This window comes from Syngnathus leptorhynchus, chromosome 21, assembly GCF_054491065.1.
Source record: "Syngnathus leptorhynchus isolate UIUO chromosome 21, UIUO_Slep, whole genome shotgun sequence".
In the NCBI taxonomy this organism is placed as follows: domain Eukaryota; kingdom Metazoa; phylum Chordata; class Actinopteri; order Syngnathiformes; family Syngnathidae; genus Syngnathus; species Syngnathus leptorhynchus.
The window spans coordinates 5,449,272-5,473,587 of NC_141215.1; the positions used below are offsets into that span (position 1 = coordinate 5,449,272).

Consider the following 24,316-nt stretch of genomic DNA (forward strand, 5'->3'; position numbering starts at 1 on the left):
CGAACCCCTGAGACCGACCCACCGAATCCCTAAGGGTTCGGTCGGACCGAACCCAGGTTAAGAACCACAGATGTAAACGTATAGTCAGCGAAGCAACCTTTTCCACAGTAGTCACCATAACAGGTGACCACTTGATGGCGCCAGGGTGCCAAGCGCCGATAGACGAGCAGGCGAAGAAGAATATTTGAATTGGCGTTTGTGACGTCAGGTCTTTAGATAAATTGAAGACAGGTGTGCTCAAGAGGAGTTATCAAATGGAGGTGCCACCGAGCGCGCTGCGGGCAGTTTCTCAGGTAAGCTAGCAAGTGTTTGTCGTTTCTTGCCGTTTCTCACGACGGACGCCACGTTTGTTTGTTGCAGCATTTTCCCGCTCAAGGGGAGTTATCGAATGCAGGCGCCACCGACCGCGCGGCATTTTCTCAGGTAAGCGAGCGAGCGAGCGAGCAAATGTTTGTCGGACGTTTCTCACGACGGACGCCATGTTTGTTCGTTGCAGGATTTTTCCCGCCCAAGGCACCACCGACCGCGCGGCATTTTCTCTGGTAAGCGAGCGAGCAAATGTTTGTCGGGCGTTTCTCACGACGGACGCCATGTTTGTTCGTTGCAGGATTTTCACACTCGCCACGGCGACTGTAGGCGTCGACGTTAACTGGCGGCCGCAAGGAGAGTTTTCGAATATGGGCAAAAAAATTTGTAGTTGCCTTTTCTCACGAGACTTTTTTTATTGTGTTTGTTGCAGGATTGTCGCACTCTCGTGACTCTGCAACGTTACCGCGTCCACCGCGACGGTAGGCCTCTAGATAAATTGTAGGCCGCAGGCCATCGAGTAAATGTTTGGCGTTTCTTACGATGCCTTTGACTAATTCTTGCAGGATTTTTGCTCTCCAGATTGTTTGAGGTTTGGCCACGGCACGCCACAATCGACTTTGCGTCGCGTCGTTGCGCGCTTCGGTCGTTTTGCCGCTACAGTTTCACATGTCTTTTGCGTTTTTTTTATTTTTTTTTAATCGATGCTGGCCAGCATTTTTACATTAGTTTGCGTTGGTTATATATGTTCTGTTGATGTGTGTGCGCCATTTCCTTGTTATACAAACTTATGAATGTTACGTCATGTGAAAATCAGACCCTTGTGACCCAAATCTATTCCAAGATGGCGCCCGCCCACCTGCTCGCGCTCTTTACGCAACAAACATTTGCGTGCGTTATTTTCTCCCGTTTTGGACGCCGCAAACCTGGATCATCTGTCCAATGTGAGGTGAGTTGATGATACAACGAAAATACTAGATATAATTCAGATACATTTATTATAACTTACTACAATAAAGTGCTAATTATATACATTTTTTCAAATGTAAACTTCTAATTAGTATGTATAATTGTTGAAAAAATACCATGCCATTGGCACCCTATTCTATTTCTGTTGCAATAATTTGTGTTTGTCTTTTGTAGCGCGAAAAAAGGCTGCTTAGCCGGCATCCTTCTATACAAAGCAAACAGGAGGCTCTTAAGGAGCCATTTCAGTGATGTTGGGGACACTGAGGAAGAGTAGTCCTAAATCAGGTGAAAACCCGTATTTGTAAAGTTTCAGCTTTACACAATTAATGGTTGTCTGTGTCGAGTTTGAGCTTCCCAGCACACAATTCATGGCTGTCTGTTTTTGCAGGCTGCAAGAGAAGCCGAAAGGAATGCGGAAAAGTAATTCCGCATCCAAAGGCGCAATGGCCTATCCAAAGGCGCAATGGCCTATCCAAAGGCGCAATGGCCTATCCAAAGGCGCAATGGCCTATCCAAAGGCGCAATGGCCTATCCAAAGGCGCAATGGCGCCTATCCAATGGCGCAATGGCGCCTATCCAATGGCGCAATGGCGCCTATCCAAAGGCGCAATGGCGCCCATATCCAAAGGCGCAATGGCGCCCATATCCAAAGGAGCAACGCCCCCCCATATCCAAAGGCGCAACGCCCCCCCCATATCCAAAGGCGCAACGCCCCCCCCATATCCAAAGGCGCAACGCCCCCCCCATATCCAAAGGAGCAACGCCCCCCCCATATCCAAAGGAGCAACGCCCCCCCCATATCCAAAGGAGCAACGCCCCCCCCATATCCAAAGGAGCAACGCCCCCCCCATATCCAAAGGAGCAACGCCCCCCCCATATCCAAAGGAGCAACGCCCCCCCCCATATCCAAAGGAGCAACGCCCCCCCCATATCCAAAGGAGCAACGCCCCCCCCATATCCAAAGGAGCAACGCCCCCCCCATATCCAAAGGAGCAACGGCCCCCTCATATCCAAAGGAGCAACGCCCGCCCCCCCATATCCAAAGGAGCAACGCCCGCCCCCCCATATCCAAAGGAGCAACGCCCGCCCCCCCATATCCAAAGGAGCAACGCCCCCCCCCCCATATCCAAAGGAGCAACGCCCCCCCCCCCCATATCCAAAGGAGCAACGCCCGTATCAAGTCAAGAAACAAGCAGCGCACTGCAAAAGTCGACATGTGTGCAGATCATGTGCCCAGGAGGGGGCAGTGTGGTTGCCTTTGATTATTGGTGCTCATTTGGGGGAGGACGTGGTCTTGTGGATGGAAACTCTGACGTGGAGTTGAATGTCCAATTTTGTCATGACTTGTAACATTGTCTTTTTCTACCCTGCCTCTGTCGTATTACTTGCTGCATTCTTTGTTCTCTCCCCCCCCTTGGTGTAGGGCGGCGTCCCGAATGTCCAATTTTGCAATATGACTGGTTGTGACATGTTGTCATTTTCTAACCTGTGGTACTTGCTTTCTTTGTTCTCCCTTTGGTGTAGGGCGGCGTTGGAGCAAGCCAGTGACATTGTCTTTTTCTAACCTATCACTGTCGTACTTCATCTCACCCTAACCTACCACCGTGGTACTCGTATTCTTTGTTCTCCCCTCGGCGTAGGACGGCGTTGGAGCGAGCCGGTCCACGAGGAAGCAGGGGTCGCGGGTGCTCAAGCCATAAATACTTAAGCGGCGCAAAACTCATTGCATGTTTTGCCTTTTGCAGGCCGGACGGTGAAGGGGTGCGCACGGCCCGGCCAGACTCACCGAGACTCTCACCGAGACTCACCAAGAGTAGCTCGCCGCTGTGATCTACAACGGGGTGCTCTTTGAGTGTCTGACATTGTTTCTGTGTCTGTCTGCAGTTGGCGACTGCGACCCGATCAGAGGTGGACCACTTCCATCGCGCTGAAGTATCGTGCCTTGACCGAGCTCTGGGCTCTGAGAGAGACCCACTTCCCTGGAGGTGTCAACGCGTAAAATGGAGGTTTCTGTCTTTTTTTTTTTTTTAAATTCACACCAGCGGTGTCCAAACGTCAGTTTGAGGGCACCATACTGAAAGAAATTCTGAATTCTTTGACACACATTCATTAAATCAGGAAATGTTGCCATTTATATTTTGTGCTACTGCTCCAAAGTGGTGTTGTCCATTTTGAAGGTCATTCATGCGATGCGTTGATCAAGCGGCTCCTCGGCTGCCGTTTGGACACCAATGGTGACGTGCGTAAGGCTGCGCGGGTATTGGAAAACTGTCATATGGTGGTATGTTATTGACATGCACTTTAAGAAAGGAAAGATTTTTTTTTGAATGTGGCAAATGAAACAAGCTCCATGTTTTCTTGCCTCTTAACTATTTGTAATGAGTTTAGAAGATGACAAGTCATTGATGCAAGTTAATGTAAGTGATCTGACGGATCTCGTAGCGATCAAATAGTTTATTTCCGTCGAGGTTTTTGCACGACTTTGCTCAATGCAATGGTTTGGCCCAATACTGCCATAGCACAGATTTTCCAATATGTTGTGCAACCCTGATTGAGTGCAAACGCGCAGCGATAGCAAGCGACTGCGCAAGCGAAAGCAAGTGCGCAAGCAAAAGCGACCGCGCAGCGACGGCAAGCGCAAGCGACCGCGCAGCAACGGCAAGCGACCGCGCAAGCGACCGCGCAAGCGACCGCGCAAGCGACGGCAAGCGCAAGCGAAGGCAAGCGAAGGCAAGCGCAAGCGACGGCGCAGCGAAGGCAAGCGCAAGCGACGGCGCAGCGAGACCTTTGTGCTTGTGTCTTGCTAGGTGGAAGAGAAGCTGCACGAAACCAAGAGCCGGCGGACGGAGGCCACCAGACCTGGCTGATGATCGATCTCCCCAAAGGAAGCGGTCGCCATGTGATGAAGAGGAGCCTGATGCGTGACTGGCCAAGGCTGGCCAGAGGTGACGTGTCAATCGAATATACAAGAGTAGCGTACACACTTGGTTTTGAATTTGATTTCCTTATTTGTCTGCCTTTCAGCGGACGGGACGAGCGCCAGCCTGCACCGAGAGGGAACGGGGGGCAGGTAATGAGTAGGTCCGCAGAAGTCAACTGCAACCGCGTGCCACTGAGCACCGTTTGTCTCTTTATTGCAGTCGTTGCCAGGCGGAAGATGAGTCCCATCGTCCGACATCGGCCCGGAGCGGACCCGAACCTTCCTACAGATGCGGCGAGGCCAGGAGGGCAAAGTGCCCAGCCAGCGTTTAGGGGGGAGTATGACTGTTTTTTTGTCCTTTTGCGGTTTCCCCTCCCTCCCTCCCTCCCTCCCTCTCTCGTCTGTTTGAATAGGGTAACTAGCAGCACGCACGGGCAATTGGGATTGCTGTGACCCTCTAGATACGAATTGGCAAAGTAGACCCCTCCCTCCCTCCCTCCCTCCCTCCCTCCCTCTCTCTCTCTCTCTCTCGCTCTCTTTCTCCCATGCGCCCGGCAGTACCTGCATGGCCTGGTGCAGCCAGGGTGGAACGTTGCTATACCTTGCCCTTTGTGGAATAACAGGGTATAATGTATGCCTGCCTGGTTCCCAGTGTCGTCGACGGTGTCGAGGACGAGGAGATTCTCCGTGACGCCCTCCGTGACGTCACGTTTTCCTTTTTTTTCCCCCCCTCCAGGGGCCAAGCTATCTCTCTCTCCCTCCCCCCCCCCCCCCTCTCTCTCTCGCTCTCTTTCTCCCATGCGCCCGGCAGTACCTGCATGGCCTGGTGCGGCCAGGGTGGAACGTTGCTATACCTTGCCCTTTGTGGAATAACAGGGTATAATGTATGCCTGCCTGGTTCCCAGTGTCGTCGACGGTGTCGAGGACGAGGAGACTCTCCGTGACGCCCTCCGTGACGTCACGTTTTCCTTTTTTTTCCCCCCCTCCAGGGGCCAAGCTATCTCTCTCTCCCTCTTCCCCCCTCGCTCTCTCTCTCGCTCTCTTTCTCCCATGCGCCCGGCAGTACCTGCATGGCCTGGTGCAGCCAGGGTGGAACGTTGCTATACCTTGCCCTTTGTGGAATAACAGGGTATAATGTATGCCTGCCTGGTTCCCAGTGTCGTCGACGGTGTCGAGGACGAGGAGACTCTCCGTGACGCCCTCCGTGACGCCACGTTTTCCTTTTTTTTTCCCCCCTCCAGGGGCCAAGCTATCTCTCTCTCTGTCCCCCCCCCCCCCCCTCTCTCTCTCTCTCTCTCTCTGTCCCTCCCTCCCTCCCTCTTCGTGAGGGGTTAAACCTTTCATAAACCGGATCGCTCCAATGCGCGAGTTCCGTCTGAGACATGTGCCAGTGCCTCTCGTTACCTGATTTAAACTTGCTTGAGTTAAGGTCGGGGGGCGACTGCTAGTAAAAATTTTCCTCTTGCCGAAACCGTCACAATATGTCTGCCTTTCAGGATTGCCGGGGCAGCGGATCGGACCAGCGCCTGCACATAGAGGGAATGGTCCGCGAGACCAGGAGGTAGGTCATGAGTACGTCCGCAGAAGTGAAGCGACCGCATGCAACCGAGTGCCGTTTTTCTTGTTGCAGTTGTGCGAGGCGGAGGATGAGTCCAGATGTCGCATACTGGCTGGGAGGGGACCCGAACCCTCGGCGGACCTTTCGTCACACGAGATGGCGGGAGATGTGGCAAGGGCAAAGCGCCCAGCCAGCATTTAGGGAGAGTATGACTTTGTTTTTCCTTTTACGCTTTTTCTTTCTTTCCCTCCCTCCACTTTTTCACTGGGTGTGCACACTGTGTCTGCATGATGCATCTTTCTGGCTCAGCGCTGTCATGTTGCAATATTGTTGTTTTATTGTTTGTTTGTTGTTTTTTTTTAAATACAGAGTGAATTGTAAAGTTTGTACTGTAATTGTGTTGCTCAACCTGTATTGAACTGAATTGAAGTGGCCCATTTTAAACATTGGCAGAGTAAAATGACAAAATACAAAATGGAATTGTATGAGATATCATCAATGATACATCTGTCTCAAATATGCCATGTTACATATGATGTGTCAGGCTTTTTATTTTAACTGCGCAAAGAAAAGCTGTATGCATTCTAAATTGAAGACAAAAGCCAAGTCGCCTGACATATTGATGCAAGTGACAGTACTCAAGTGTAAAACCAGACTGCTTAGTAAGCAGCAAAATTCATATTTTGCTAACATTGCAACGTTGTAAAATGGCCACTGAAATGTGAAATATCCTCCATGTTTGCAATCTAAAATGTGGGCAAACACCCTTAGCTGCAAACGACCAGTGTAAGCATAAAAACAGTGTTTGTTGTAATCAAAAAGTCATCTTTGGCAAGCCTGCTTTAAAATGGCCACTGAAATCAGAAATTGAAAGGGTAAAAGCTGTTGTTTTGATTAAGGCAGAGCCCCATTTTGTTTTTGAATAGTCATGAATTATGGTGGGCATGAGTGTAAATAAAGTCAACTTTGGTGTGGTTTTGTTGGTGTAACAAAACTCAACTTTGGTGTTAGCCTTCATTCACAATGTGCTTTGGTTGATGCTGCATATCTTCAATATGAAAATAATTGCATGTAAGTAACAAGGCAAGATCTCATTTACAGTTTGACTGCAAATCTGTTCATTGTACACCCTAGGGGTTGCAATAGTAAATTGAATATATGAGTCTGGTATGTAACTACCAGGACATTGGCATTCACTCTAAAGCACAGCTGCTTATCATGGTCAGCCTTGGCACATGTAATGGGTGATACTATCCAGTTCAAAGTTAAAGGCCAAAACGCAACCTGCCTAGGTGGCACGCAAAAGTGAGGCAGATGTACTTTTAGTGCCGCCATCTTTATCAAATTAACCTTTTCGGACAGGCGAGATACATTTAAGTGCTGCCACCTAGTGGAGGCACGTTTGCCTCAACGTGTCCAGCGCTCCGTTTAACTGCAAAAATATTTCACTTTTAACTTGAAACAACGACACTATTACATATGATAGGAGCCTTAATTTGACAGCTGTTAATGCGACGCATCTTTTGTTTGTTTTGCCCAAAGCAACCTAAACAATACGTACACATAAGCACTGCCGCTATCTCGCCGATGTGCATGTGTGTACAAAGCAATGAAATGAATTTGCATGATGGACTTTTAAAACATGCTATTAACGTGCACGGGATACTGATGCAAAATGTTTGTATTTTACAGTTGAAGATTTCTCAGGATGAGCGTTGCCAGACTCGAACACGAGGCTGCGTATTACCCGTCTACGTGCCGAACCCCTCGGCCATCGGTACTTCTTACACTCAAGTTCCTACGACTCCGCATATCCTCAGCACTGCAAACCTTTGTGCCGGTAAATGACGGGATTTTTATTTTTTTTACCTCATTAAATATGTGTCAAACATACCAGCTGGTGTTTTAGAACAGTCTCGAATCGTAAAGAAAAAAGAAAAAAAACTTACTAAAGTTCTAAAATCTTATTGCCTCATATTTTATCCTGCTACGTTAGCACGTAGCATCTATAGTTCGCAGCGCAGGAAGTAACGCAGGGGGCGCAGGAAGCAACGCAAGGAGCGCAGTGAGCAGGGGGGCGCAGCGGGCGCAGCCAGCGCAGCGAGCAGGGGGAGCAGCGAGCGCAGCGAGCAGGGGGCGCAGCGAGCGCAGCGAGCAGGGGGAGCAGCGAGCGCAGCAAGCAGGGGAAGCGAACCCGGGAGCTCCGGTGTTCAAGCGCAGCGACGGAGCCGTTCGCCAAGCGTGGCCAGCTCGGCACTGACCCCGATTTTACTTCGAGTCATTCTTATCCGTATGGTAGTACGTCCCGCGCGCGTAGGGTAAGTACAAAAGAGCGAAGACGGCCACCAACTTTCAGGTCGAAATAGCCCAATGGTTAGTGACACGGTCTCTTACCGTGAACAGACCTGGTTCGATCCCAGGCGCGGCCGAAGATCATGACCTCCTTTTGTTAAGTGTGAATAGTATTGGCATATATAAGTATTTATTTATATGTAAATACAGAAGGTGGCCCCGCCCACAAGTGGGCGGAGCAATGCAGCGGGCCCCGCCCCCGGCACACAGGGAACGCCCCCCAGGCAGTGGGCGGGGCAAATCCAGTAGCCCCGCCCCCAGCACACGGGCCCCGCCCCCTCCCTTCGTTCAGGGGGCGGGGCGAGGGGCCGCGTAGCCCCGCCCCCTCCCCTTGGATAGGGGGCGGGGCGAGGGGGCCGCGTAGCCCCGCCCCCCGGAAGCCTATATAAAGACGGTAGGGGAGGGGGCGGGGCGAAGCCCCGCCCCCTCCCCTACTGTCTCTATATAGTGCAGGGGGCGGGGCGAAGCCCCGCCCCCTGCACTATATAAAGACAATAAAAAGTCTATATAGAGACAGTAGGGGAGGGGGCGGGGCGAAGCCCCGCCCCCTCCCCTACTGTCTCTATATAGGGGAGGGGGCGGGGCGAAGCCCCGCCCCCTCCCCTACTGTCTTTATATAGACTTTTATTATTGTCTCTATAAAAGCTTTTATAAAAGTCTATATAAAAGTCTTTATAAAAGTCTATATAAAGACAGTAGGGGAGGGGGCGGGGCTTCGCCCCGCCCCCTCCCCTACTGTCTTTATATAGACTTTTTATTGTCTCTATATAGGGGAGGGGGCGGGGCTTCGCCCCGCCCCCTCCCCTATATAGAGACAGTAGGGGAGGGGGCGGGGCTTCGCCCCGCCCCCTCCCCTACTGTCTCTATATAGACTTTTTATTGTCTTTATATAGTGCAGGGGGCGGGGCTTCGCCCCGCCCCCTGCACTATATAGAGACAGTAGGGGAGTGGGCGGGGCTTCGCCCCGCCCCCTCCCCTACTGTCTTTATATAGACTTTTTATTGTCTTTATATAGTGCAGGGGGCGGGGCTTCGCCCCGCCCCCTGCACTATATAGAGACAGTAGGGGAGGGGGCGGGGCTTCGCCCCGCCCCCTCCCCTACCGTCTTTATATAGGCTTCCGGGGGGCGGGGCTACGCGGCCCCCTCGCCCCGCCCCCTATCCAAGGGGAGGGGGCGGGGCTACGCGGCCCCTCGCCCCGCCCCCTGAACGAAGGGAGGGGGCGGGGCCCGTGTGCTGGGGGCGGGGCTACTGGATTTGCCCCGCCCACTGCCTGGGGGGCGTTCCCTGTGTGCCGGGGGCGGGGCCCGCTGCATTGCTCCGCCCACTTGTGGGCGGGGCCACCTTCTGTATTTACATATAAATAAATACTTATATATGCCAATACTATTCACACTTAACAAAAGGAGGTCATGATCTTCGGCCGCGCCTGGGATCGAACCAGGTCTGTTCACGGTAAGAGACCGTGTCACTAACCATTGGGCTATTTCGACCTGAAAGTTGGTGGCCGTCTTCGCTCTTTTGTACTTACCCTACGCGCGCGGGACGTACTACCATACGGATAAGAATGACTCGAAGTAAAATCGGGGTCAGTGCCGAGCTGGCCACGCTTGGCGAACGGCTCCGTCGCTGCGCTTGAACACCGGAGCTCCCGGGTTCGCTTCCCCTGCTTGCTGCGCTCGCTGCTCCCCCTGCTCGCTGCGCTCGCTGCGCCCCCTGCTCGCTGCGCTCGCTGCTCCCCCTGCTCGCTGCGCTGGCTGCGCCCGCTGCGCCCCCCTGCTCACTGCGCTCCTTGCGTTGCTTCCTGCGCCCCCTGCGTTACTTCCTGCGCTGCGAACTATAGATGCTACGTGCTAACGTAGCAGGATAAAATATGAGGCAATAAGATTTTAGAACTTTAGTAAGTTTTTTTTCTTTTTTCTTTACGATTCGAGACTGTTCTAAAACACCAGCTGGTATGTTTGACACATATTTAATGAGGTAAAAAAAATAAAAATCCCGTCATTTACCGGCACAAAGGTTTGCAGTGCTGAGGATATGCGGAGTCGTAGGAACTTGAGTGTAAGAAGTACCGATGGCCGAGGGGTTCGGCACGTAGACGGGTAATACGCAGCCTCGTGTTCGAGTCTGGCAACGCTCATCCTGAGAAATCTTCAACTGTAAAATACAAACATTTTGCATCAGTATCCCGTGCACGTTAATAGCATGTTTTAAAAGTCCATCATGCAAATTCATTTCATTGCTTTGTACACACATGCACATCGGCGAGATAGCGGCAGTGCTTATGTGTACGTATTGTTTAGGTTGCTTTGGGCAAAACAAACAAAAGATGCGTCGCATTAACAGCTGTCAAATTAAGGCTCCTATCATATGTAATAGTGTCGTTGTTTCAAGTTAAAAGTGAAATATTTTTGCAGTTAAACGGAGCGCTGGACACGTTGAGGCAAACGTGCCTCCACTAGGTGGCAGCACTTAAATGTATCTCGCCTGTCCGAAAAGGTTAATTTGATAAAGATGGCGGCACTAAAAGTACATCTGCCTCACTTTTGCGTGCCACCTAGGCAGGTTGCGTTTTGGCCTTTAACTTTGAACTGGATAGTATCACCCATTACATGTGCCAAGGCTGACCATGATAAGCAGCTGTGCTTTAGAGTGAATGCCAATGTCCTGGTAGTTACATACCAGACTCATATATTCAATTTACTATTGCAACCCCTAGGGTGTACAATGAACAGATTTGCAGTCAAACTGTAAATGAGATCTTGCCTTGTTACTTACATGCAATTATTTTCATATTGAAGATATGCAGCATCAACCAAAGCACATTGTGAATGAAGGCTAACACCAAAGTTGAGTTTTGTTACACCAACAAAACCACACCAAAGTTGACTTTATTTACACTCATGCCCACCATAATTCATGACTATTCAAAAACAAAATGGGGCTCTGCCTTAATCAAAACAACAGCTTTTACCCTTTCAATTTCTGATTTCAGTGGCCATTTTAAAGCAGGCTTGCCAAAGATGACTTTTTGATTACAACAAACACTGTTTTTATGCTTACACTGGTCGTTTGCAGCTAAGGGTGTTTGCCCACATTTTAGATTGCAAACATGGAGGATATTTCACATTTCAGTGGCCATTTTACAACGTTGCAATGTTAGCAAAATATGAATTTTGCTGCTTACTAAGCAGTCTGGTTTTACACTTGAGTACTGTCACTTGCATCAATATGTCAGGCGACTTGGCTTTTGTCTTCAATTTAGAATGCATACAGCTTTTCTTTGCGCAGTTAAAATAAAAAGCCTGACACATCATATGTAACATGGCATATTTGAGACAGATGTATCATTGATGATATCTCATACAATTCCATTTTGTATTTTGTCATTTTACTCTGCCAATGTTTAAAATGGGCCACTTCAATTCAGTTCAATACAGGTTGAGCAACACAATTACAGTACAAACTTTACAATTCACTCTGTATTTAAAAAAAAACAACAAACAAACAATAAAACAACAATATTGCAACATGACAGCGCTGAGCCAGAAAGATGCATCATGCAGACACAGTGTGCACACCCAGTGAAAAAGTGGAGGGAGGGAAAGAAAGAAAAAGCGTAAAAGGAAAAACAAAGTCATACTCTCCCTAAATGCTGGCTGGGCGCTTTGCCCTTGCCACATCTCCCGCCATCTCGTGTGACGAAAGGTCCGCCGAGGGTTCGGGTCCCCTCCCAGCCAGTATGCGACATCTGGACTCATCCTCCGCCTCGCACAACTGCAACAAGAAAAACGGCACTCGGTTGCATGCGGTCGCTTCACTTCTGCGGACGTACTCATGACCTACCTCCTGGTCTCGCGGACCATTCCCTCTATGTGCAGGCGCTGGTCCGATCCGCTGCCCCGGCAATCCTGAAAGGCAGACATATTGTGACGGTTTCGGCAAGAGGAAAATTTTTACTAGCAGTCGCCCCCCGACCTTAACTCAAGCAAGTTTAAATCAGGTAACGAGAGGCACTGGCACATGTCTCAGACGGAACTCGCGCATTGGAGCGATCCGGTTTATGAAAGGTTTAACCCCTCACGAAGAGGGAGGGAGGGAGGGACAGAGAGAGAGAGAGAGAGAGAGGGGGGGGGGGGGGGGACAGAGAGAGAGATAGCTTGGCCCCTGGAGGGGGGAAAAAAAAAGGAAAACGTGACGTCACGGAGGGCGTCACGGAGAGTCTCCTCGTCCTCGACACCGTCGACGACACTGGGAACCAGGCAGGCATACATTATACCCTGTTATTCCACAAAGGGCAAGGTATAGCAACGTTCCACCCTGGCTGCACCAGGCCATGCAGGTACTGCCGGGCGCATGGGAGAAAGAGAGCGAGAGAGAGAGCGAGGGGGGAAGAGGGAGAGAGAGATAGCTTGGCCCCTGGAGGGGGGGAAAAAAAAGGAAAACGTGACGTCACGGAGGGCGTCACGGAGAGTCTCCTCGTCCTCGACACCGTCGACGACACTGGGAACCAGGCAGGCATACATTATACCCTGTTATTCCACAAAGGGCAAGGTATAGCAACGTTCCACCCTGGCCGCACCAGGCCATGCAGGTACTGCCGGGCGCATGGGAGAAAGAGAGCGAGAGAGAGAGGGGGGGGGGGGGGAGGGAGAGAGAGATAGCTTGGCCCCTGGAGGGGGGGAAAAAAAAGGAAAACGTGACGTCACGGAGGGCGTCACGGAGAATCTCCTCGTCCTCGACACCGTCGACGACACTGGGAACCAGGCAGGCATACATTATACCCTGTTATTCCACAAAGGGCAAGGTATAGCAACGTTCCACCCTGGCTGCACCAGGCCATGCAGGTACTGCCGGGCGCATGGGAGAAAGAGAGCGAGAGAGAGAGAGAGAGAGGGAGGGAGGGAGGGAGGGAGGGAGGGAGGGGTCTACTTTGCCAATTCGTATCTAGAGGGTCACAGCAATCCCAATTGCCCGTGCGTGCTGCTAGTTACCCTATTCAAACAGACGAGAGAGGGAGGGAGGGAGGGAGGGAGGGGAAACCGCAAAAGGACAAAAAAACAGTCATACTCCCCCCTAAACGCTGGCTGGGCACTTTGCCCTCCTGGCCTCGCCGCATCTGTAGGAAGGTTCGGGTCCGCTCCGGGCCGATGTCGGACGATGGGACTCATCTTCCGCCTGGCAACGACTGCAATAAAGAGACAAACGGTGCTCAGTGGCACGCGGTTGCAGTTGACTTCTGCGGACCTACTCATTACCTGCCCCCCGTTCCCTCTCGGTGCAGGCTGGCGCTCGTCCCGTCCGCTGAAAGGCAGACAAATAAGGAAATCAAATTCAAAACCAAGTGTGTACGCTACTCTTGTATATTCGATTGACACGTCACCTCTGGCCAGCCTTGGCCAGTCACGCATCAGGCTCCTCTTCATCACATGGCGACCGCTTCCTTTGGGGAGATCGATCATCAGCCAGGTCTGGTGGCCTCCGTCCGCCGGCTCTTGGTTTCGTGCAGCTTCTCTTCCACCTAGCAAGACACAAGCACAAAGGTCTCGCTGCGCCGTCGCTTGCGCTTGCCTTCGCTGCGCCGTCGCTTGCGCTTGCCTTCGCTTGCCTTCGCTTGCGCTTGCCGTCGCTTGCGCGGTCGCTTGCGCGGTCGCTTGCGCGGTCGCTTGCCGTTGCTGCGCGGTCGCTTGCGCTTGCCGTCGCTGCGCGGTCGCTTTTGCTTGCGCACTTGCTTTCGCTTGCGCAGTCGCTTGCTATCGCTGCGCGTTTGCACTCAATCAGGGTTGCACAACATATTGGAAAATCTGTGCTATGGCAGTATTGGGCCAAACCATTGCATTGAGCAAAGTCGTGCAAAAACCTCGACGGAAATAAACTATTTGATCGCTACGAGATCCGTCAGATCACTTACATTAACTTGCATCAATGACTTGTCATCTTCTAAACTCATTACAAATAGTTAAGAGGCAAGAAAACATGGAGCTTGTTTCATTTGCCACATTCAAAAAAAAATCTTTCCTTTCTTAAAGTGCATGTCAATAACATACCACCATATGACAGTTTTCCAATACCCGCGCAGCCTTACGCACGTCACCATTGGTGTCCAAACGGCAGCCGAGGAGCCGCTTGATCAACGCATCGCATGAATGACCTTCAAAATGGACAACACCACTTTGGAGCAGTAGCACAAAATATAAATGGCAACATTTCCTGATTTAATGAATGTGTGTCAAAGAATTCAGAATTTCTTTCAGTATGGTGCCCTCAAACTGACGTTTGGACACCGCTGGTGTGAATTTAAAAAAAAAAAAAAGACAGAAACCTCCATTTTACGCGTTGACACCTCCAGGGAAGTGGGTCTCTCTCAGAGCCCAGAGCTCGGTCAAGGCACGATACTTCAGCGCGATGGAAGTGGTCCACCTCTGATCGGGTCGCAGTCGCCAACTGCAGACAGACACAGAAACAATGTCAGACACTCAAAGAGCACCCCGTTGTAGATCACAGCGGCGAGCTACTCTTGGTGAGTCTCGGTGAGAGTCTCGGTGAGTCTGGCCGGGCCGTGCGCACCCCTTCACCGTCCGGCCTGCAAAAGGCAAAACATGCAATGAGTTTTGCGCCGCTTAAGTATTTATGGCTTGAGCACCCGCGACCCCTGCTTCCTCGTGGACCGGCTCGCTCCAACGCCGTCCTACGCCGAGGGGAGAACAAAGAATACGAGTACCACGGTGGTAGGTTAGGGTGAGATGAAGTACGACAGTGATAGGTTAGAAAAAGACAATGTCACTGGCTTGCTCCAACGCCGCCCTACACCAAAGGGAGAACAAAGAAAGCAAGTACCACAGGTTAGAAAATGACAACATGTCACAACCAGTCATATTGCAAAATTGGACATTCGGGACGCCGCCCTACACCAAGGGGGGGGAGAGAACAAAGAATGCAGCAAGTAATACGACAGAGGCAGGGTAGAAAAAGACAATGTTACAAGTCATGACAAAATTGGACATTCAACTCCACGTCAGAGTTTCCATCCACAAAACCACGTCCTCCCCCAAATGAGCACCAATAATCAAAGGCAACCACACTGCCCCCTCCTGGGCACATGATCTGCACACATGTCGACTTTTGCAGTGCGCTGCTTGTTTCTTGACTTGATACGGGCGTTGCTCCTTTGGATATGGGGGGGCGGGCGTTGCTCCTTTGGATATGGGGGGGGGGGCGTTGCTCCTTTGGATATGGGGGGGCGGGCGTTGCTCCTTTGGATATGGGGGGGCCGTTGCTCCTTTGGATATGGGGGGGCCGTTGCTCCTTTGGATATGAGGGGGCCGTTGCTCCTTTGGATATGGGGGGGGCGTTGCTCCTTTGGATATGGGGGGGGCGTTGCTCCTTTGGATATGGGGGGGGCGTTGCTCCTTTGGATATGGGGGGGGCGTTGCTCCTTTGGATATGGGGGGGGCGTTGCTCCTTTGGATATGGGGGGGGCGTTGCTCCTTTGGATATGGGGGGGGGCGTTGCTCCTTTGGATATGGGGGGGGGGGGCGTTGCTCCTTTGGATATGGGGGGGCGTTGCGCCTTTGGATATGGGGGGGCGTTGCGCCTTTGGATATGGGCGCCATGTTGCGCCTTTGGATATGGGTGCCATTGCTCCTTTGGATATGGGCGCCATGTTGCGCCTTTGGATATGGGCGCCATGTTGCGCCTTTGGATATGGGCGCCATGTTGCGCCTTTGGATATGGGCGCCATGTTGCGCCTTTGGATATGGGCGCCATGTTGCGCCTTTGGATATGGGCGCCATGTTGCGCCTTTGGATATGGGCGCCATTGCGCCTTTGGATATGGGCGCCATTGCGCCTTTGGATATGGGCGCCATTGCGCCTTTGGATATGGGCGCCATTGCGCCTTTGGATATGGGCACCATTGCGCCTTTGGATATGGGCACCATTGCGCCTTTGGATATGGGCACCATTGCGCCTTTGGATATGGGCGCCATTGCGCCTTTGGATATGGGCGCCATTGCGCCTTTGGATATGGGCGCCATTGCGCCTTTGGATATGGGCGCCATTGCGCCTTTGCATAGGCCATTGCGCCTTTGCATAGGCCATTGCGCCTTTGGATAGGCCATTGCGCCTTTGGATAGGCCATTGCGCCTTTGGATAGGCCATTGCGCCTTTGGATAGGCCATTGCGCCTTTGGATAGGCCATTGCGCCTTTGGATAGGCCATTGCGCCTTTGGATGCGGAATTACTTTTCCGCATCCCTTTCGGCTTCTCTTGCAGCCTGCAAAAACAGACAGCCATTAATTGTGTGCTGGGAAGCTCAAACTCGACACAGACGGCCATTAATTGTGTAAAGCTGAAACTTTACAAATACGGGTTTTCACCTGATTTAGGACTACTCTTCCTCAGTGTCCCCAACATCACTGAAATGGCTCCTTAAGAGCCTCCTGTTTGCTTTGTATAGAAGGATGCCGGCTAAGCAGCCTTTTTTCGCCCTACAAAAGACAAACACAAATTATTGCAACAGAAATAGAATAGGGTGCCAATGGCATGATATTTTTGCAACAATTATACATACCGAGTAGAGGTTTATGTTTGAAAAAATGTATATAATTAGCACTTTATTGTAGTAAGTTATAATAAATGTATCTGAATTATATCTAATATTTTTGTTGTATCATCATCAACTCACCTCACATTGGACAGATGATCCAGGTTTGCGGGGTCCAAAACGGGAGGAAATAACGCGAGCAAATGTTTGTTGCGTAACGAGCGCGGGCGGGCGGGCGCCATCTTGGAATAGATTTGGGTCACAACGGTCTGATTTTAACATGACGTAACATTCATAAGTTTGTATAACAAGGAAATGGCACGAACACAACAGAACCAATAAAACCAACGCAAACTAATGAAAAAATGCTGGCCAGCATTAAAAAAACAAAACCAAAAAAAACGCGAAAGATGTCAAACAGTGTGGCGGCAAAACGACCGAAGCGCGCAACGACGCGACGCAAAGTCGATTATGGCGTGCCGTGGCCAAACCTCAAACAATCAAAAATCCTGCAAGAATTAGTCAAAGGCATCGTAAGAAACGCCAAACATTTACTCGATGACCGCCTGCGGTCTACAATTTACCTTGAGGCCTACCTTCGCGGTGGACGCGGTAACGTTGCCGAGTCACGAGAGAGCGACAATCCTACAGGAAAAAAAAAAAAAAAAGGCTTATGAGAAAAGGCAACAAACACATTTTTTTGCCGTGTTCGAAAACTCTCCTTGCGGCCTCCAGTTAACGCCGTGGCGAGTGTGAAAATCCGGCAACGAACAAACATGGCGTCCGTCGTGAGAAACGCCCGACAAACATTTGCTCGCTCGCTTACCAGAGAAAATGCCGCGCAGTCGGTGGTGCCTTGGGCGGGAAAAATCCTGCAACGAACAAACATGGCGTCCGTCGTGAGAAACGCCCGACAAACATTTGCTCGCTCGCTCGCTTACCTGAGAAAATGCCGCGCGGTCGGTGGCGCCTGCATTTGATAACTCCCCTTGAGCGGGAAAATCCTGCAACAAACAAACGTGGCGTCCGTCGTGAGAAACGGCAAGAAACGACAAACACTTGCTAGCTTACCTGAGAAACTGCCCGCCACGCGCTCGGTGGCACCTCCATTTGATAACTCCTCTTGAGCACACCTGTCTTCAATTTATCTAAAGACCTGACGTCACAAACGCCAATTCAAATATTCTTCTTCGCCTGCTCGTCTATCGGCGCTTGGCACCCTGGCGCCATCATGTGGTCACCTGTTATGGTGACTACTGTGGAAAAGGTTGCTTCGCTGACTATACGTTTTGACTTTTAACACCAAACATGTTTGGATACCCTATCAATAGGACCAAATCTCCTTTCGTTTCCGAACAGGCTCTAATATATAATATTAAAAATAAAAAATATTTTTAAAATATTTGTATCGATAGTTCATCCTAAAATGAATTGTTAAAGGCATCACTTTGAGATGTGTACTAAATGGGTTGCAGGGACGCTGTTCAACTGTCACGTACATGTCAACTCTCTCGAATCGTTGACATTGTTCTTGCAAAGGTTCTGCAGTCGTTGCATTGCTCCCGTGGACTCTTTTTCAATTCAATTGTTAAGAAACACGACACCGTTGCACAGAGACAATTCTTGAGTCATGATTTTCAAACAGGTTAACATTCTATTTGCTCTGTCTAAACACGTTTTTCCATCAGTTTAATTTGCGCATTGCTTCACTGGCCGCAATCTTGCATTTGATAATGTCCAACAGCCACTGGTCCGTGAACTCTGTCCTCCCAGGTGTGTGCTTCAGCCTGTTGGACTCTACCACAAAGTGCACATCGATGGGATCCGTTTGCGCTTCAACTTTGGGGACGTCCATCACGAAGTAGACGCCAGCCGCGGTGGGGATGGGCATCTGCGGCGATGGGGTGCTAAAGTTCGCCAGGTAATGGTAGGAGATCGTGTCCTCATCTTCGATGCAGTAGACAAAGTCCAAGCTGTAAATCCATCTTGGATCCAAATTCCAAGTAAGAATAAACTCTGCAATCTGTTCTTTTCCAACTTCCACTGTGAAATCTTTGGCAGCCACCCAAAGCATGATAAATAACAAACAAACAAACAAAAGTCACTCAACAACAATGGTAAGTTACTAACTTGCATTGTGCATAAAAAAAAAAAAAACTTTTATGCACGTCGTTCTCGATGACATAATCTGGTTTTTGTTGCTCGTCGTTCTCGATGACATAATGATTAGGTTTTAGTTTTAAAGGAGCAGCAAGTGACGTTTCGGTTTGAATAGCTTGATGTGCTCAACTTGCTCTTACGTAATCGCTCTTTTTCCGCTTCTTCCATCAGTTTAGCGATGTCGCGCATTGCTTGATTACACAGAAATATGTCATCAAAACTGTGCGAATCAAAGAGCAACAACAAGTGGAGATGCAAACCAGATAATAATTCAAATAATTGTTTGATGCGTATCGAATCTACATTTATCAATTATAATTCAAAATGTTCAATCATACTCTGCATTATGCATGTTAGGTGTAATGCATTGTAATTTAATGTTAATTTATCACGTGTTATTTTGCTTCACGTTACACTATATTATGCAAATATTATTGTCGCGCATATACTATACAAATATGCTACGTCTAAATATATATAAATTTGTTAGATTTAAATTCGGCATGAACCCATCCTACTTTTTATTATTATTATTGTTGTTTTTAACACATTTAATTTGGATTTTTTTTTTTTTACAAAGGAAGCGGCGTTTCTTGTTGCGTAGTTTCCTGTTTCTTTTTTGTTTTTTCCTGTTTTCGAGTAGCGCTAAGGTTGCTAGCTGCAGAGCATCGAATGAATGATTTTCGTTCTTGTTTCATCAGGTAATTGCCGACGTCGATGTGTGTTTTGCAATCGTGTGCGTAATTTGACGTTTGTCAATGCGGTGCACCCGTCTTTTTGACAGTTATGCGTTTCCATTCAGTTTTGACATGTCTCTGCAGTGTCAACATCGAATTGCTTTTCTCCAAGTAGTCTTCTTCTCGATAATGTCCACCAGCCACTTTACAGGAAAGCGGATCCTCCCCGGCGTGTGTGCGGACCGATGAGACTCCACCACAAAGTGGACATCCACAAATTCACTTTGTGATCCAACTTTGGAGATCAAAACTGCAAAATAGACGCTCGCCGTTCCCTGAATGGGCTTCTGCGCGGACGGACTGCTGAAGCGCGCCCGGTAGTGGTAGTAGGTTTGAAGTTCATCTTCTGTCGAGCAGAGGCAGTCCAAACTGTAAATCCAGGGCGGTTTCAATCCCCATGTCTGAATATACTCTGCAATCTTCTCTTTGCCAACTTCCACGGTGAAGTCTTTGGCTGCGACCCACTTGATGTGGTCTTGGGATGGGTCACGTACTGCATCCCGGAGCATTTTGACAAGTTCACTTAACTCCACCGGTAAATGAAGTCGAGATCGTGGACGATGATCATCCATTTTTGTCAGAGGTTTTAGTGTGGATGGCTTTCTTTTGCTTGGTCTGTTTCCATGACTACAAAGATCTTTAAAAAATGTGTCAGAGCCCCCTATGGGTCTCTCGTGTATTGCAACAACAACTCGGTGTATTTTGCTGGGATGGGAATGAACCCGTGTTCTCTCCACTTTTGTTCCCAGGGAGCAAGAAGACGCATGTCGCGGATCAGGATCACACTCGACAGCGTCTCCAAGGCAGTAGGAAGCACGGACATCATCTCCAAGTTCTCCCGTTTCAAGCCTGGCAACCCTGTGGTGGATAGCGGCCATGCTGAAAAGCTTCACATGAAAGCCCAGAAGGTCTCATCGACTCAGCCGGATATCTCGCTGCCTACCAAAGCCACCATGGAAGATGCAGATGGTGAAAAATGTGAAGCAGAAGATGAGAAAAAAGAGCAAGCTGCAGAAAAGCCCTTCAAGAACTCCAAGCTAACTAATATGGACGAGACCTACAAGACTTTAGACCAGCACATCAACAGTTACTTTGGCATGAGTAGTCAAGCGGAGGAAGGGGAACGCAAGCACGATCGTCGTATCCCAGTTTTGTCTCCAACTGCAGCGTCCAAGAGCATCGATGCACTGGCTGCCACGCCTCCATCAGGAGACCTCAGTAACCCGAAAGCTAAACCTCCATCAGACTCCCCCGCAACAGAAAGCACAGCTGCATCCGGTCCAGTTGGACCCAGCTCCCCCAAAAAAGGCTTCACCCACTATCTGTCCTACCCTCGTCCGAGTGTTCAAGCTTTTGTGGGGAACTACATCGCTCCGCTGGTTCCCAAATTCCGAGGAGACACCAAAAGCGTTGACAAGCTCCCAGTAGTAGAAGCTTCTGTGGAGGAGGCAGGCAGTGAAGATCCCAAAGCACACGAGACTAGGCAGAAACAACTTTTGGCTCAAAGGGAGAAGGTAATCAAGAGAATGTAAAGTGTTTAGTGCAGGATTATCTTCTTGATGCATCTTGTATTGCTTTCCAGATAATAGCCAGGGTGAGTGTTGACAACAGGACCCGATCGCTTGTGAAAGGCCTTCAGAGAGTCAACGACATCCAGCTCCTCACCAGTCGAGTGGAGGAGCTCAGCTGTCACCTCCTGGAGTTCCCTGAAACACGAGGCGTGGCCATCAAAGTGAGCAGGAATCATTTTGAAAATGTTTTCCGTGATTTCGGTTCGGACTTTCCTCATCTCATGGAAGTCTGCTAGCTTATGTGGAATGCAAAACAAAAATTAAATGAAAATAGTAGAGACCCTAAAATTGAACCTTGTGGTACACCACATGACAGTGAGATTCTTGATTTGATTCCAAACTATTTTTGTTGTTTTTTTCCAGGAAAAAGCTATCCCATGCTTGCTACGTTTACGTCAGGCCGCAGACCTCCATTTTCAGGCTGCTGTGAGAGAGTCACTGGCTCTGGTGGGTTACACTGATCCTGTGAAAGGTAGAGGAGTCCGGGTCCTGGCCATAGATGGAGGCGGGACAAGGTATGAAAAAAAATCCCTCCCAAAATGTTCTCCTTTGTTGATGTGTTGCTTTTGTAAATAGAGGACTACTGGCCCTGCAGACCCTCCTCAAACTGGAGAACCTGACGGGAAAACGAGTCCACCAGCTCTTCGACTACATCTGCGGAGTCAGCACAGGTCCGTCTTCATCCCGACATGTAAAAAAAAATATCATCTCGCTTCATCAAAATTGATCTTTGTTCGCTTTTAGGTGCCATCCTGGCGTTCATGCTGGGGATTTTTCAGATCCCCCTGGATGAGTGCGAGCAGATGTACAGGAAGTTGGGCTCGGACGTCTTCAAGCAGAACGTCATCGTCGGGGCCGTCAAGATGGGCTGGAGCCACGCTTTCTACGACAGTGAAATCTGGGAAAGCATCCTCAAGTGAGTTTTTGGTATTTCTTAATTTTGCCCACACTAAATCTATTTCTTTTTTTTTTTTAGGGAACGTATGGGTGAGGGGTGCATGATCGAGAGTTCCAGAGATCCAAACTGTCCCAAAGTAAGACAGATTAAAAATAGATCCACCTACCCACCTCTAAAATTAACAAAACCACCCAAACATTTTTCTCCATAAATAAAAAAAAAAAAAGTCTCTCAATATGCTATTTGTCCACAAGGTGTCAGCAGTGAGCACACTGGTGAACAGGGGCCTGCCTCTGAAGGCCTTTGTGTTCAGGAACTACAGGCTGATGCCAGGCGTGAGGTCGCACTACCTAGGAGACTGCAAATACAAAATGTGGCAAGCCATCCGGGCGTCGTCTGCTGCGCCAGGCTACTTCCAGGAATACATCCTTGGGAAAGATCTCCATCAGGTACAACATTTCTAAGTGATTTTCGACAAGCCGACAAACTCTTTCTAACACTGTAGGACGGAGGTCTCTTGATCAACAACCCCACGGCGTTGGCTATCCACGAGTGCAAATGTCTTTGGCCCAACACGCCGCTGCAGTGCGTGCTCTCGCTTGGCACCGGACGGCACGAGGTGCCGGGAAAGAACGGTACCACCCACACCAGCCTCAAAGACAAGCTCACCAACGTCATCAGCAGCGCCACAGACACAGAAGGTACCATGTGCCAAAATCTTTTTGGAGTAAATACACACAAAATAGGCCATTTTGGAAAGCCATTTGAAATGTTTCTGTAGAAGTGCACACCATGCTGGACGCCCTCCTGCCTCCAGACACCTACTTCCGCTTCAACCCTTACATGAGCGAAGACGTGCCGCTGAACGAGAGCCGCGTGGACAAGCTGAATTTCTTGATGGGCGAGGGCGAGCGCTACCTAGAGCGCAACGACGCCAAGCTACGCAAGGCGGCCGGCGTGCTGACTCAGCAGAAAAGCGCTGTCCAGAGACTGTCCGAGTGGGCCAAGCTTAAGGTGGACATGTACGACGGCCCCCCTTTCACCTCCAAACTCTAACTAGTCTGGTGAGAAGTTTATTGAGCAAAAAATAAATAGTTAGCATGTAGACAATTTAGTAATAAACTGTTTACATTTTTTCATAATTTAAAACATTATTTTAACATAGCCACTATTATGATTAGATGTGATGCTACGATCAATGTGGATTATTATTTTTTTTTATAAAAATGTAAATATTCTTTAAATAATGACTTGAATATATTAAGCTACAATAATTGACGTCATCGTGATTAGCATTTAACCAATATTTGATGTGCTGTTTATTTCAAAAATTGCACTTTTAGGCTTTTCCCATATTTTGCAGTAATAGAAAAATTTTGGGGGGAGTTTGTTTGATAATTGAAGATTTTTTTCTTCACTCACAAATTTTAGTATCGTTTTATCAGAAATGGTTCGCCGGTGCGCACACACAATCATAAAAATGTTTCGGATTCAAGTGAGTCACTGTGTATTTTTAATTTTTTCGGGGGTGTGGAGTAGATTCATTTGGAATGCGTTTAGAAGCATATGACAGTCATTTAGAATCATAAAATCAACATCGGACTTCAATCGGGCTATGGGAGACAAAGTGGGTGAAGGTGAGATTGATCCCGACGCTCTCACTCTCCTCTGTTTACATGACGGGGCGTGACAAGGTTACATCCCCGCACATTCCTTTCTTGGCCGTCTCTCCCTCCTCCGCTTTTCGCTGTAGTGCGAAAAAAAAAAGATAGAATTGTCTCACGGTGTTCCCTAGCAACTGCTCCAATTCTCCCATTTTATTAATGTGCAATTTTCGCTCTCATTTTTGCCTTCAATACAAAATTGCTTATTTAGCTTAAATGTGATGCAGTTTATTTACTATTGCTAACCACAAGGAAAAAATGTTGAGTCCTGCAAATCAAAACATATTTCCCCCCCCCCCCCCGAGATTATAGTATATTTTGAGATTGATATTTTGAGTTTTGAATTTGGTCACAAGGGAAGTCGGGAGGTGTAAAACTAAACACTAACAATTCAAGAGCAAATGTCTGGTCAATGTCTAAGTTGGCTTAGCCTAATATAGTCTAATACATACAGACTGGTTCCAAAGTACACCGTGCAGATCAGCCAAGGCTAGAAAAGTCCACTGTTTAGTTTGCCATCTTGTAAACGACGATCTCTATCGTACGTGGAAGCTTGAGAATATCGTTGAATGGGGAAACTCCAACTGTCAGCACACCAGACGTTTTACACGGTAATGTTGCTCAAGGTTTTTCTTGCA

At 49.2% G+C, this 24,316-nt stretch overlaps 3 protein-coding genes across 14 annotated transcripts; 2 read left to right on the forward strand and 1 right to left on the reverse strand.

The window, feature by feature from the left end:
* The first annotated feature begins 215 nt into the window (after positions 1-215).
* Positions 216-7,626, forward strand: LOC147040325 (uncharacterized). 6 transcript variants are annotated; one of them, XR_015063181.1, is made up of 10 exons: positions 216-293; positions 361-423; positions 497-542; positions 740-788; positions 873-1,255; positions 1,450-1,560; positions 3,160-4,220; positions 4,300-4,345; positions 4,416-5,756; positions 5,826-7,626. XR_015063181.1 is itself a non-coding variant. In XM_085902732.1 (9 exons), exons 1-5 carry the CDS (start codon positions 255-257, stop codon positions 1,257-1,259), a joined length of 306 nt encoding a protein of 101 aa, XP_085758858.1. In that variant the 5' UTR covers positions 222-254; the 3' UTR covers positions 1,260-1,560; positions 3,160-4,220; positions 4,300-4,345; positions 4,416-5,756; positions 5,826-7,626. The 6 variants fall into 6 exon arrangements, 2 of the variants coding, with proteins under 2 accessions (XP_085758858.1, XP_085758857.1); XR_015063180.1 differs by having other exon boundaries at positions 608-788; positions 873-1,560; XR_015063182.1 differs by having other exon boundaries at positions 608-788; positions 1,151-1,560.
* A 2,454-nt stretch (positions 7,627-10,080) lies between these two features.
* LOC147040326 (uncharacterized) lies at positions 10,081-20,159 on the reverse strand. 6 transcript variants are annotated; one of them, XR_015063136.1, is made up of 9 exons: positions 17,720-20,151; positions 17,590-17,652; positions 17,475-17,520; positions 17,233-17,293; positions 16,482-16,592; positions 13,488-14,548; positions 13,363-13,408; positions 11,951-13,292; positions 10,081-11,881 (listed from the first exon to the last, which is right to left on the reverse strand). XR_015063136.1 is itself a non-coding variant. In XM_085902429.1 (9 exons), the coding sequence occupies exons 1-6, from the start codon at positions 17,756-17,758 to the stop codon at positions 14,502-14,504; spliced, it is 312 nt and encodes a 103-aa protein (XP_085758555.1). In that variant the 5' UTR covers positions 17,759-20,159; the 3' UTR covers positions 10,081-11,881; positions 11,951-13,292; positions 13,363-13,408; positions 13,488-14,501. The 6 variants fall into 6 exon arrangements, 5 of the variants coding, with proteins under 5 accessions (XP_085758555.1, XP_085758557.1, XP_085758554.1 ...); XM_085902429.1 differs by lacking the exon at positions 16,482-16,592 and adding an exon at positions 14,620-14,687 and having other exon boundaries at positions 17,245-17,293; positions 17,720-20,159; XM_085902431.1 differs by having other exon boundaries at positions 17,245-17,293; positions 17,720-20,159.
* Positions 19,102-23,797, forward strand: pnpla8 (patatin-like phospholipase domain containing 8). Of its 2 annotated transcripts, none has more exons than XM_085902426.1 (9): positions 19,102-21,059; positions 21,128-21,277; positions 21,480-21,631; positions 21,693-21,787; positions 21,861-22,032; positions 22,093-22,150; positions 22,269-22,463; positions 22,520-22,715; positions 22,832-23,797. In XM_085902426.1, exons 1-9 carry the CDS (start codon positions 20,169-20,171, stop codon positions 23,068-23,070), a joined length of 2,148 nt encoding a protein of 715 aa, XP_085758552.1. In that variant the 5' UTR covers positions 19,102-20,168; the 3' UTR covers positions 23,071-23,797. The 2 variants fall into 2 exon arrangements, with proteins under 2 accessions (XP_085758552.1, XP_085758551.1); XM_085902425.1 differs by having other exon boundaries at positions 19,396-21,059; positions 22,796-23,794.
* Positions 23,798-24,316: the final 519 nt, after the last annotated feature.